General features: G+C 42.7%; 1 protein-coding gene and 1 pseudogene across 2 annotated transcripts in view; one reads left to right on the plus strand and one right to left on the minus strand.

Moving 5' to 3' along the window:
• ST8SIA1 (ST8 alpha-N-acetyl-neuraminide alpha-2,8-sialyltransferase 1) overlaps positions 1 to 14,278 on the minus strand; it is a 140,393-nt gene that overhangs the window by 81,082 nt on the left and 45,033 nt on the right. The window contains exon 2 of the mRNA XM_017522970.2: positions 8,605 to 8,749. Within this exon, the coding sequence (XP_017378459.1) occupies positions 8,605 to 8,749 (145 nt within the window). The remainder of the gene's footprint in view (positions 1 to 8,604; positions 8,750 to 14,278) is intronic.
• LOC108300132 lies at positions 12,949 to 14,278 on the plus strand (annotated as a pseudogene). The gene has a single exon (XR_001823269.1). The product of XR_001823269.1 is annotated as a 5'-nucleotidase domain-containing protein 2-like (transcript).

A 14,278-nucleotide genomic window follows, 5' to 3' on the forward strand; every position in this document is an offset into this window, starting at 1 on the left:
ATAGTATATTAGACCCAAGATGAATATAAAATCAGAGTGGATTGAACTCTAGAAACAGAAAAATTTAAGCAAAATAATCAGATGATACATATTGTATCTGGGGCTGTTAGCCAGTGCTTCATTAACTACAGACCACCCCAGGTGAAGTGATTATCAAATTAATTTAATTTACAATTGCGTTTCTCTCAGCACTTATTTTCTTTTTCTTAGCAAAGAGTTACCATTCTGAAATCTCTGAGTCTGAATAGATAGGAAAAATAAAACAGTAAGAAAAAAATTCTATGCATAATAATTTTTAGAGTATATAAAATACTGTCTTACCCTCAAAAAGCACTTTTGTTTCTTTATAATCAGCAGATCTTGACCCATACCCCCACTCTAAATTTTCTTACCACACGTATCCACTTAACTATTTTTCTGACAAGCTGTTAATATAATTTACTTACCTAACAATCTTCCCAAATCCCCTCCTTACACTTAGTTTTTGCTCTCTCTGTACTGTCAGCCTCCAAAGAGTTAGGCATCGGAGACAGTAAGAACCTAACGTTTTTGTCTGAAAAATTCCATTCATTTATCTAGCCTATTTCTCAACCTCTATATACACCCTGAACCTACAGCGGGGACCACTACGGATTCAGACTGAGCCCTGGGCAGTGTGGGTAAATCTTGGCCATTAGGGGAATTATTGGAGATGGTCATCTGAAGCTATGGGCATCACTATTAAGTTACCCTTGTGTTCTGGCCCTGGCTTTGAGGTATGACTCTAGTGATTTGGTTTATGATTTAATTTCAAAACATAACCCCAGGCTGCCCTTCTAGATCCCTGCCTCCCAGCTCATACCAAGTTCCAGTAACTGTGCTTCAGCCTTGCTTACAAAAACAGTCCCTAATTTTGGCCCCAATGCTGGGACCCTCACCTTGTTCACTTGTGTTCCTGCTGTGATAAATGATCAGTTCCCAAGCCTCTAGAAGGCTGAGGCTCTGCCTTCTTCTGACCAGTACCCTTGGAGGCTACTAGTTGCCAAAATCTCCAGCCTAGAGACTGGTAATTTGAAGTCAATTGTTTTAACCGGGTCTCTGGGTATAGTTCCATCCACCCTCACTTTCATCTCTGCATCCTACATACTAGCAACACATCATTTTACTCCTTATTGTCTTCTGGTTATTGCCAACAGTATCCCATAGTAAGAACTGCAATACCCCCTTTTGGCTACTGGGTGGACTTCCTTTTAGAGCCCAAAGCTATGTCCACTCCCCATCCTATCTCTACCCAGCCCCTTTCTCCATTGTGTTGGGCAAGTTAGCTTTAGGATTAGTCTCTTCAATCTACTTAGAAGTTCTGAACCCTGAAACTAACAGGGTATAGCTAGTCAGGCCATGAGTGATTACAAATACGTTGTGCTATCTCACCTGTGATCTAAGAATTTTTGACCATCAATGGAAGGAAAACAGTGAATCAGAAGGAAGATAGTGAATTGATCTGAACATAGACACTCAGAACACATTCTCTGTACCTATTCATACCTCTTGATTATTTGACCAAATTAATTAAGCCAGAGAAAATTCAGGGTTGAAATGATGCCTCTCTTTCAGCCAATCAAATATTAACTGACATTTAAGCTACTCCTAATAGAGTTTAAAAGTACAAATGAACATATTCATAGAAATGAAACAAAGGCTTCCTAGTATTCAAACAAATGCTCAAAACTAAATCAAAATAGGATGCGAATTCCTTTTTACACTTGGAACTTTGTCTGTTAAGAGGGACCAAGATTAAGAAACTAATCAAAGGAAAAATAAAAGAAACTAATCAAAGAAAAAAATAAAGGTATACCAGCTTTCTCTGCAGGGAAACACCCTGCACGTCACCAAACCTAAGAAGAAAATGTTCTGTGGAACAGTAACACCTCCTAAGAAAAGCCATCATTCCCGACAGGCCTACTGGATGAGAGCTGACTCAGTGGTAATTGGTGGTATAAATTCTTTTCAATTATTTTCAGGAAGCTAGAATCCTGAGCCATAATCAGTCTTTGTATGAAATTTTACACACCATCAAGTAATTTAGAAGATCTACACCGTAGCAAAATAGAGCATTCTTTTGTTTTTCATTTTGTTCTCAACCACAGGCAACCTGCAAATTGTCATTAAAGAAAAGTCTTAATTTTTAATTATTTCTAAATTTGAAAAACAAGACATCTTATCGATCCCGTCAGCTATTATTTTAAGCAACTACATTGCACTACCTCACTTCTAATCAATTGTTCTCCTTTTCCTATGAAGAAAACAGATATTTGGATGTCCAAGGATGCTCCATTCTCTTCTTCTCAGTTACAGAGAAATTTGAAGAACAGTGGATATCAATTCATTGTTCAGATCACAATCTTAATTCACTGGAAGTTAATAATTTATTTCACCTTGCACTTTTACTTCACCGTATTATCCAAACACAATGAAACAAAGACTTAGCATTCTCTATTACTACTTTATATTTTCCTAAATCCCTGCTTCAAAATCTCTATTTCTTTTCACTGTCCTGGAAAATTGATTTGAGCCCTTTTTTAGCGGTGTTTTAGTTTTTGTTTTGCTCCATGGGTTCCTGACATTACTCAAATGCCAAGGCAATGCTAAAGTCCATAAACACTTTGAGAGAAAATAACAGTAATAATATTATCATATCCTTTTACAGTGCATTCATTACAAAGCACTTTTAAACCCATTATCTCGTTTTAACTTTGTTACTCAGAGTAATAATACTGAAATATAAAGACCAAGTATTATTTGCCCCAATGTGCAAATTATTAAATTCATGCTGAGAATGGTTCCATGACTTGTCTGGGATCATAAACAACATCATAGAAAGGCCAGGCTTAGAATCCAGATTTTTAGACTGCATACCCTACATAGTACTCTAGTATTAGCATTAGGCCAAGAATGGCAGGGCGAAATACCTTAATTATTCAACAGTAATGGAGCCATGTTCTAGATTCGTATATTAAAGAAGCAATGCAAGGTTTCCCCTTTATAAAAATCAAAATAATGCAAATGCTTTTATTTCTCCTTTCAACAGGGACCACCAGGGAGCTCAAAGCCAAAAAGAGCCTAGAGTATTGTATGGAAACTAGGGTCTTGAATAGGATTCCATATTCTATATATTTACACTCTATTTTTTCTCCCAAATAGCTGCAAAATAAATTTCTTGGCCAGGTGTGGTGGTTCATACCTGCAATCCCAGCATTTTGGGAGGCCAAGGTGGGTGGATTACTTGACCCAGAGGTCCTAGACCAGCCTGGTCAACATAACAAAACCTTATCTCTACAAAAAAAAAAAAAAGACAAAAATTATCTGGGTGTGATGGCACATGACTATAATCTCAGCTACTTGGGAGGCAGAGGTGGGAAGATCATTTGAGCCCGGGTCGAGGCTTCCATGAGCCATGATCATGCCACTGCACTTTTAGTTTATCAAACAGAGCAAGACCCTGTTTCAAAATAAAATTAAATTAAAATTAATTTTTAAAATGAAACTTCTCCATTTCTTATAAGGGTATTTTTATAAGAGAAGTTAGAAAACCTTAAAATGGTTTCAGGTTGACTGTAACAAGAATGAACCAATCCACTAAAACCCATGTCTTCTAAGGAAATAAACCAGAGAGTAAACACTGAAACCTTTGAAATCGGACAGGCCAGGTTTTACATCCCAGCCCTTCCACCTACCAGCTCCAGGACCCTGAACAAGGTATTTAACCCCTCTCAGTCTCAGCTTCATCCATGAAATGGAGACAATAATAACAGCCACACAGAGTTGCTATAAGAGCCGAGCGAGAAAACATATGAAGAAACTGAGGCAGCCCGTATAGTTGACAAACGCAAAGCATTTGCCTGAAGCTGGAACACAGGACTTCCCAGGCTTCCTTGAAATTAGACACACCCATGTGACTCAGTCCTGATTAATGACACATGAGCAGGAGTCTGTCCAAATTTCCTCTTCTGTTTACTCTTTTTTGCTGGGATCCTGAACCAAAACTGCAAAGTTCCTTGGCCATCAGCTAAGGACGTTTGAGTAGGAAGACAGAGGTCTGGGAGCTTGATAGGGCTATGTAGCCACCACTGAGCCTGAACTACGCACCCTCTAATTCCTTATTGCTTGAGATGAATAAGCACCTATTTTGTTCTGCCCCCATCACGTTTCTGTTATAAAGTAGTCACATGCAAGCCTCCCAACAGAAACAAACAAAAGTCCAGCAAAGATCGATGTCCACCAGACATTAGTCCCCTTAGTTCCTTCCAGCCGAAAAGATATGTATCAGGGGAAATGATTGCAAAAATGTGAATAAGTGGAAAAAACCTACCAAATTCTGTAGACTATATAGTATGATCCAAATTTTTTTAAAAGAAAAAAAAATTACTGTGAGACTCAGGGATATCTAGGGGCTCAGAGAATTCTATTAAGCACATTACCATGAAGGAAGAAAAAAGGGTGTATTTTCATTTTAACAAGCCTATTTTGACAAACTACTTCAAAATGTCCTGCTGGGCTTCCCACAGGCCAAGGACGCTGCAGTCCAGGCTCAGTGGAACATGACAGGAGCCTACGGCCGACCTACGAAGCTGGAAATGAGTTTCCGTGTGGGGTGCGTTAGTGATGTTTATTGATGCTTTACATATGGCCTTGGGTGAACATGCTGAGGAGAAACGAATAGTCATTTGTAATTTATATCACAATGTAAGAGAATGCAGAGCTAACCGTGTTTTTATAACGCCAAAAGGAAATATTTTTCAGATTATATCAGCGCAGCACAGTTGTGACTTCTAACATTGCTGCTACTCCCTCACTCATTCCCATGGAACTTTGTGTTCTTCCTGGGCAATATATCTTAGGCCAAAGGAGACTTTATTCAATAATTCCTGCAAACATTGGACCACGCAGGCTTGAAAGGAACAGTTCCTGGCAGGAAAGAGCTGGTCCCAACCCAGGGGATTGGGAGCAGCTATTCTCAAAGTGCGACTGCTGATACCACCACACTTTCCTCCCCAAATACAAACACGCACATGTATGTCACATGTTTTAAAAATCCCGTGGGAAGGTTAAAAATTCAGCCCTTCATGCCTAAGAATATTCAACAAATAGTTCACCAAAATACACTTATAGAGCCCTTTGGAAACAGCTACCTCTGAATGTCCTGCTTGGTTTCTATAGTTGAAGCAAGGGCACTGCAGGAGTCTAGCCCAAGTGAGACACGGCCAGGGAAACCCCTTGACAGACATGAGTGTTTGGAAATGAATATTTACACTGAGTGGGAAGCATTGCAGGGGGCACAAAAGTGAAAACCCTCGTCTCAAGAGCTCACAAGAGGGTACTGAGATAGCAGGTAAGGACTTTTAAACCCTGTCATATGTAGGTATGAAGTTACATGCGCAGCATTATTGAATACATTTGAAAATAAAGTTACAGAAAGTTGTGGAAGGTCCAAATAACAAGGAACTATCTAACTAGGAGTTTGATGTGGCATCTCAATGTACAGACATTTCAATAGTTACCTCCTGAGGATATACCACCCCAGCCCTTGCAGGACCTGTTGATATTCTCTAATGTACCAGAGCATCTCCCTTCTTACACTGTATTGGTACCAATGACAGAAAAACAATAGTTAAAAGTAGGCAAATGAATAACATTGATAATGATGGCTAACATATACTGAGCATTTAAGGGGCAAGTGTAAAGGTACACATGTAGAACTGAGGGTGGAAATGAGTGACTTAGCATTATTTCACTGAAAATCAGGGAAAAGAGCAATGCTTTGTTCACGCTGAAAACATTGAGCCTGGCCCACTCACCTGCATTTCTACCTCATCGGCACACACTATAGTTTCCACCCACTGGGAGCATGCATGAAGCATAACAATTAACGGACAACCTTGTTGGCCGATAACAAACTAGAAACATTTTGCTAAGAAATAATCATGAATGAGAGCAGAGGGAAAACACCATTTTTTTCAGTGATGCAAACTGGTTTACTGAGATTTCTACGAATCAATTAGTTACTTCAGATTCTTAGAAGGAAAATACATATGCAATGTTTTTTAAAACCTACTCATTGAATTGGGTCTGCCTTTTGGAATGGCTGTGTCCATACACAATGATGTAATGACTTCTGATTCCCAAGAAGAAAGCATTCTTCCTTTATTATTCGAGGATGTTTCCTTGGTCTTACAACTGGCACAAAGAGGCACAGAATTCATTTGCACACACTTTAAAAAGTAAATGCTTCTTACAACCCTATTGCTGCAACTGACAGATACGATAGGAAGCTAGTTTATATATCTTTAATCATCCCTTTAAATCCATTTTCTAATACAAAGTTAGAAGTCAGTTGGTGTAACTAAAAGTTCTCATCCACAAAAAGGCTACTTTGGATTTCATTTAAAACATTTCTATGTGATGAGCTGTTAAAGGAGATTGCTTCCTTATCTCTTCCTCATGCCGCAGCTAGTTGGTACCAGTTTTCATACATAGACGGTCCTGTGGATTGGCTTGCTCAACCCTGTTTCACTCTCTTTCCAGCTTCCTGCTGAAGCGTGATAGTTAAAAACTGCCTTACCTGGACTTCTTTGCAACTACTGTTCTGAATGCAAATTATTTCTTCATTAGAAACACTTGAGGAAGATTTGAAAAGGGAAGGAGAATTGGAACCCATCTTTCTTGTTTCTAAAGGAAGCAGCTGTGGCTACGCTAACAGCAATGGAAGTTGGGGCTTCCCAGCCCCTAGACCACAATTACAGTAGTAGGTTCTTGAACTCAGTAATTCTAGGAGCCACAATTTGGCTCCCATTTCTCCATTCTTCCAGTGATTTTTCTAAGTGTCAAATTCCCTATATAAAACATCTTTCTGCTAAAAATATCTACAGATATGTCTGTACCTTGCCTAAACTCTCACCAATACAATTCTATTCTTCATGCTTCAGCCTCAAGATACTAAGTATGAATCAGCACATTAATACCAAACATATAATGCTTTGTAGTTTATAAAGTACATTTATATGCATTACAGTGGGGTGCGGTGGCTCATGCCTGGAATCCCAGCACTTTGGGAGGCCAAGGTGGGCAGATCACTTGAGGTCAGGAGTTCAAGACCAGCCTGGCCAGCATGGTGAAACATGGTCTCTACTAAATATACAAAACTTTGCTGGGTGTGGTGGCGCATGCCTGTAACCCCACCTACTCAGTAGGCTGAGGCAGAATTACTTGAACCGGGATGTGGAGGTTGTAGTGAGCCGAGATTACGCTACTGCACTCAAGCTTGGGCAACAGAGTGAGACTGTCAAAAAACAAAACAAAACAAAAAAAAAGGACATGTACATGCATTATCGAAGTTGATCTTTTCCACAACTCTGTAAAGTAAATAAGACAAGTGTGCTCTAGCCATCACAGAGACAAGACAGCTGAATCTCAGGCAACTTAGGTAATTATCCAAGGAATTTAGTCAGTAAGAGATGGAGACAAAAGGCAGTTCCATATATTACAACTCTTAGTTATTTCCTTTGACACTTGGAAGCCTCCCAAGGGCAGATGAAGAAGAGAGAGAGACAGAGAAACAATGTAGATGCTGGCAATAAAGTAAAGCTTCTATTTCCTATTTCAAAAATTAAAAGAAAACTTTCATCACTACATTTTAAAACCATTAAACTAGACTGAAACATCTAAGGATGAGCGAGTCAGCATGGCTGTTTTATAGAGTATGACTTCGGATCTGGCAGAGCCTGTGTCTCAACTTTGTAGGATTCCTCTTTAAAGTCTCATGGGCTATTAACAGAGATACATGAAAGGTTCAGTCCCACTTTCCAAGGCTCATAAATTATCTTTCTGAACAATCATCTGAGCAAACCAAGGGTGGCTAGAAGTCTTGGGGAGGCCACGATTCATTTCTGAATTTTTCCTGGATTGCAATTTTACCTAAGATCTCCCCTCCCCACAACCAGGGTACTCTAAAATAAAATTTCCCTTTTCTCTCCACTTGCTGCCTACATGTATGTTAGAAAAACATTTTACTTCAATGCTCAGAAAACCAAGAAGAGACATTAAGTAAGCAAAGCTTGATTTAGACCACTTCAAAAGTGGTCAAGTTGAATTATCCGTCTTCAAATTCACCACTCCTCCATTTCACAGCAGTAATCTAACCACAGGGTTAACATTCAGGAGCTCTAAGAAGCAACCTTCTAACCATATGGTCCCCACTCCTTGAGCAACATCAGTCCTAAGAAGACATTCCAGTATCACACAAATCCTCACAGTCATGCCACAGCCAACCTCAGAACACAAGAATTCCACACGTTCCTGACCATTCATTTTTTGCTTCCTTCAGTCTCACAGGACTCAAATTAGAAAAGCTAGGAAAACTGTAACTCTATAATATCCTACGTCCACCCTTGCATCAAAACACTATGTGATTTATTCACACACACAAGGTTGACAGCTATAAAGAAAAACATTTAAGAGAGAAGAAAACAAAAAGTCGATCTGATGAGTTAGGCAAACTCAAGTAACCCTTTTCTATGATAGCAAGAAATTTAAGAAACTATATTGAAATGCAACAAACACTATACTAACCTGAGGGAAGAGAGAATAAGTTGAATTGTCAATGGTGAATGAGTATAAAAACTCCCCATCGTACCACATGCTCTTCCCCATGGGGGAATTCATTTTAGTCATTGCAAAGAGATGGGCAGGGTCGCAGCAGTCTTCCATTTGTTTCCTAGGAGAGAAAACAGACAGAGAGAAAAGAACAGCAGGTTAAATGAGGAGCAGATTCATTCACTTGTCATTCTCACAGAGATGTGCTGCCTTACCTCAGTGCCAGCTCACAGAAGCATAGCATCTCCAGGGTGATTAGACTACTATTAATTCACTCTTCCAGCCACCAACATGCGTGACTAGAATATTTCACAGTAAAAAAAAAAAAAAAGTTTAAGAAAAATACATCAGCTCTCAGATTCAGGTGAGCTATGTCAAAAGGCATAAATAATCATCACAGTCACAGATGTACTGATTGATTCAAACATCCAGGTCCAGGAAAGACTTAGATAGCTAACTCTGGAGACTGTTGAGCACTTCAGCTACAGCAGAGGTGTATCTCTATCCTCATTAACAATCAGGTGGTTAAGTTCAGTGAAAAGACACTTTCTGTGAGCTGTATGGAAAGGGGATACACAGAGCGACCCTAAAGAGGGTGTACTCCCCCAAACTGGTGACAAGATAGAGAACAACCCCTTAGAAATCTTTTGAGTAGAAATATAATAAAATGAATGATGTGATCTCAGACACTGGAGAGCAACCTACCTTCTCATTGTAAAACCTCATAGGCCTTTTTGGTTCTCACTTCGTCTAGCCTCTCAGAAATGTTTGACACCATAAGCACCATGACTCTGGTGGAAGTTTCTCCCAGCTCCCTCAGTATCTGAAGTGCCAGCATCACTGGGGTAACCTCACCCTTCTGGACTGGCTTGCAGGAGACTTCCCAGCTAGCCCCTCAAGTCTAAGCCATGTTCGTTCTATGGGGCAATCTTTATATGACCCTCCTATTAACAGTCTCTCAGAAACAAATTCCACTTACTCATGAGTAAAAGAGCTTATTCACCACCTCTGCCTCTAGGAAGATGAACCAAACAAGTTGCTGACATAAACCACTTCTGAATGATGACCTCACACAGAAATGCTTGCTCAGACATCTTTAGCCACCCATGGTGCAGAAGCTAGGAGCTGAAAGGCGACGGTGGAGTGGCAGACCTGACTTCAAGTCCTGCCTCTGCAGCTTACTAACTCCATGACTGGGCAAAAAGACTGTGCTGCAGAACCGCCCGATGAGGCTGTCATTGATAGTTCACTGAGAACATACCAGCAGAGCACACAGTTCAATATACAGTAGGTGTTCAATACATATTAGGTGTTCAATACATGGTAGGTGTTCAATAGGTTCAATACAGAAAGTTCAATATGTGGTAGGTGTTCTCCTTATTGTTACACCGTCCCAGCCTCATTGTTGTTTTGAATCAACCTAGTCAGTAAGGCTGCAGCTGCAGGGGCCCCGTTGTGTGGGCAGGCCTCATCAGCCCACAGGGATGGTGCTCTTCCGCCGCACTGTGCCTCCCTTTGCACCCTCTGAGATCTTGGTTGACTTTGCCTTCACGAAGGCTTTAAAGGAAAGGAGGACAGAAGAGAAGGGCTTAAGGTGGACAAGGGGAGAAGAGCTCGGGAAGAAAGCTTGCATCTTATCAAAGTTGCTGGAACGAGTGTCTCCTCTTGCTCCTACGCTATCCCTCCATTTCTCATCAGCTGCCTCTCTCTTTCCTCTTCTCCACCTTCATTCATTTTTATTGGTGTTTTGCCACTCAAAAGATGGCTTTCAGAGATGGCAAAAGCTACCTTTCTTGTTTGTTGTTGTTGCTGTTGTCTTTGTTTTTTGAAACAAGGTCTCACTCTGTTGCCCAGGCTGGAGTGCAGTCACTGCAACCTCAAACTCCTGGGCTCAAGCGATCCCCCCACCTCAGCCTCCTGAATAGTCGGGACTACAGATATGTGCCACCATGTGCGGCTAAGGTAAAGTTTTATACTGGGCTGCATACATTTTGTCAAAAGCGCATCCTAGGCACATATTGAGTCAACAGAAAACACTGGATGTGGCTTAAGATTGTCTTTAAAAATGAGGAGAATTATCATGAGCACGACACTAAACTTTGGGGGAGAATAGACTAAAGTTTTAATTCCTATCTCATGTCTGGTGTTATCTCATATTTTTTAGTCCTTAGAGCAATCCTAAGAGATAATTAAGGGAATAGTCATTATCATTATTATTCTCATTATTACTCCCAATTCTCATCTGAGGAAACAGGTTAGAGTGGTTCCAGGACTTTCTCAGGCCACATGGGGCAGAGCAGGAAGCCAGGTCTATGGAGTTCAGGCTTTCTCCTCTTTGCAGGCTACCTGCTGAGAAGCATTTTGATTCATCTGTGTCTTTCTCTGCCCTAAAAAATATGCTGTGTAAACACTGGCCAATTGCCTGCTGTACACCAGGTGCCTTCACAGATATTTTTCTACTTAATTCTCATGGTAACCCATGAGCTGAATGACTTTAAGATTCTTTTCTCAAGTAAATTATCTCAGGTCACATAGCTAGTGAAACGGTGGGACAGGGCTTTGTTCCTAGGTCTTTGGACCTCATGTCAGGTGCTTATTTTCAACCAGACCACGGCTCTGGCCTCCAACCAAGCTGACCTTGCCATTCAGTGCGAAGTGCTACAGGAGGTTCAGAAAAAAAATTATCATGGCTATATAATAACACCTTATGGTGTCTACTACCTGGCAGCTTGCAAATTGCTTTCATATTTGTTTCCTCTTTGCATTCTCCAAATAGCCCTAAAACGACAGGTTACATTATTCTGAATTTATGGACAGTGAAACTGACGCTGAGACTCAGAGACTTGTTTAAGTTCATTAGTTTCGCAAATGTTTCCCTAATTACTGATAAAATATGTATTAGATGATGTGGAATCAAATTTGCATCTCTTCCTACAGCATCACCATGCTAGGGCAATCATACCTTTAGTGGGTGATACCAAATACCCCATAGAAAATAGAAAGTACCGGGCGCAAGGGCTGAGGGCAACACGGGCTGCGGGCGGTGCGCAGTGGGCATGGCGGGTGCGGGGCTACATGCACTCGCTGACGTGGCAGCAGGCGCTCACAGGGCTGCTGGAGAGCATGCAGACCTATCAGGACGCGAAGTCAAGGCAGGTGCTAGCTGCCTGGATGAAAGAGCGGCAGGAGCTGAGCTGCCCGCTCAACTACTGCGTGGACTTCACCTTCTACCCGCGCCGCACACCCCTGCAGCATGAGGCCCCGCTCTGGATGGACCAGCTCTGCACCGGCTGCATGAAGACTCCCTTCCTCAGCGACATGGCTCACATCCGCTGAGGGCACCTTTATTGTCCCGGACAGGCTCCCCACCCTTCCTGCCCCATCTACCCAGGGCATTCACCCAGACAAGCAATAAAAATGGTCTCCTCCCTGGAAAAAAAAAAAAAAAGAAAGAAAATAGAAAGTGCTACATATATAGAAATATTTTAAAATCCAAGAGGTATAACAAATTCACAGCGATCATACCACTATTTGCAATATGAGTGGTTTTTCTCTCATAAACTCTTAAACTTTTCTTTTCACCCAGAACACCTCCACATCTTCCCTCTGCCATGACCATCTCGGGAGGGTGGCTGAAAAGGGACCACAGTGTGGAAATGTGCATGCATATCCCCTGTGCATAAATGGGGCCCACATTAGCTCACCAGCTACACTGGATATGGCAGAGGCAGCAAAAACAGGAATAGTACTAGTACTCTAGTACTACGAGCAGCAGTACTAATAATCGTAGTCATATTAGAAGTAGTAGTAGTGATTTTTACTGAGTTCTTACCTAAAACTGTGCTAGATTCTTGGGATATCAAATTGAATTTAAAACCAGATCTTCCTTCTAAAAACATAATCAAGAAAAGGGGCAACTAAGAAGCAAGTGACTTCCTGTGTATGCAGGGAGATATGACCAAAGCCACAGCAGAGATGTGCACAGACATCTGCAGTTGTTTAGAAAAAGGAGGACATTAAGTCACATCCAGAGTTTCAGGAAGGGTTTCCTGATCTGAGGTTTTCAGCCCATTGTTTGTGATGTATAGAAATTATCAGATTAAATAATGGACTTCAGCTTCATCCAACCTTCAGGTAATTCTGAAGCAGAGCTATAGACCCGCTTTTGGAATTTTTAGCAAATTTGGCTCCTACCTCCTTTTTCTTTTTCTTTTCTTTTTCTTCTTTTTTTTTTTTTTTTTTTNAATACCCCATAGAAAATAGAAAGTACCGGGCGCAAGGGCTGAGGGCAACACGGGCTGCGGGCGGTGCGCAGTGGGCATGGCGGGTGCGGGGCTACTAGCGGCCGCTCGAAAAAAAACAACGCTGGTTACTGTGCGGAGGCCACAGTGGGCCGCGAGCCACCTCGTCCTCGCCCTCCTGCCCTGGCTGCGGCCCCCCAGGTCCCAGCGCCCCCTGCCCGAGTGCCCCGGCACCCGCTGGCAGCGCCGACCTCACCGCGCACCTATGGGCTCATTACCAGGACATGTGGAGACTGGTGTACGACCTCCTGCCCCGTGAGGTCTGCAGTCTCCTGAACCTAGCAGCCATCTATGCCAACAACGAGATCAGCCTACGTGACGTTGAGGTCTATGGCTTTGACTATGACTACACCCTGGCCCAGTATGCAGACGCATTGCACCCCGAGATCTTCAGCACCGCCCGCCACATCCTGATTGAGCACTACAAGTACCCAGAGGGGATTCGGAAATATGACTACAACCCCAGCTTTGCCATCCGTGGCCTCCACTATGACATTCCAAATAGCCTCCTGATGAAGAGTGACGCCTACCACTACGTGCAGCTGGGGACAGCCTACAGGGGCCTCCAGCCTGTGCCAGATGAAGAGGTGATCGAGCTATATGTGGTCACCCAGCACATCCCATTGTACCAGAGGAACGGCTTCTACGGCAAGGGTCCCTCCATTAAGCAGTTCATGGACATCTTCTCGCTGCCAGAGATGGCTCTGCTGTCCTGTGTGGTGGACTACTTCTTGGGCCATGGCCTGGAGTTTGACCAAGCGCACCTCTACAAGGATGTGACGGACACCATCCGAGACGTGCATGTGAAGGGCCTCATGTGCCAGTGGATCGAGCAGGACATGGAAAAGTACATCCTGAGAGGGGACGAGAGGTTTGCCGTCCTGAGCCGCCTGGTGAACCACGGGAAACAGCTGTTCCTCATCACCAACAGTCCTTTCAGCTTCGTAGACAAGGGGATGCGGCACATGGTGGGTCCCGATTGGCACTGGCTCTTCGATGTGGTCATCGTCCAGGCGGACAAGCCCAGCTTCTTCACTGACCGGCGCAAGCCTTTCAGAAAATTCGACGAGAGGGGCTCGCTTCAGTGGGACCGGATCACCCGCCTGGAAAAGGGCAAGATCTATCGGCAGGGAAACCTGTTTGACTTCCTACGCCTGACGGAATGGCGCGGCCCCCACGTGCTCTACTTCAGGGACCACCTCTATAGTGACCTGGCGGATCTCATGCTGTGGCATGGCTGGCGCACGGGCGCCATCATCCCCTAGCTGGAGCGTGAGATCAGCATCATCAACACGGAGCAGTACATGCACTCGCTGACGTGGCAGCAGGCGCTCACAGGGCTGCTGGAG

This window comes from Cebus imitator, unplaced genomic scaffold (genome assembly GCF_001604975.1).
Source record: "Cebus imitator isolate Cc_AM_T3 unplaced genomic scaffold, Cebus_imitator-1.0 Scaffold25, whole genome shotgun sequence".
NCBI classification, from domain to species: domain Eukaryota; kingdom Metazoa; phylum Chordata; class Mammalia; order Primates; family Cebidae; genus Cebus; species Cebus imitator.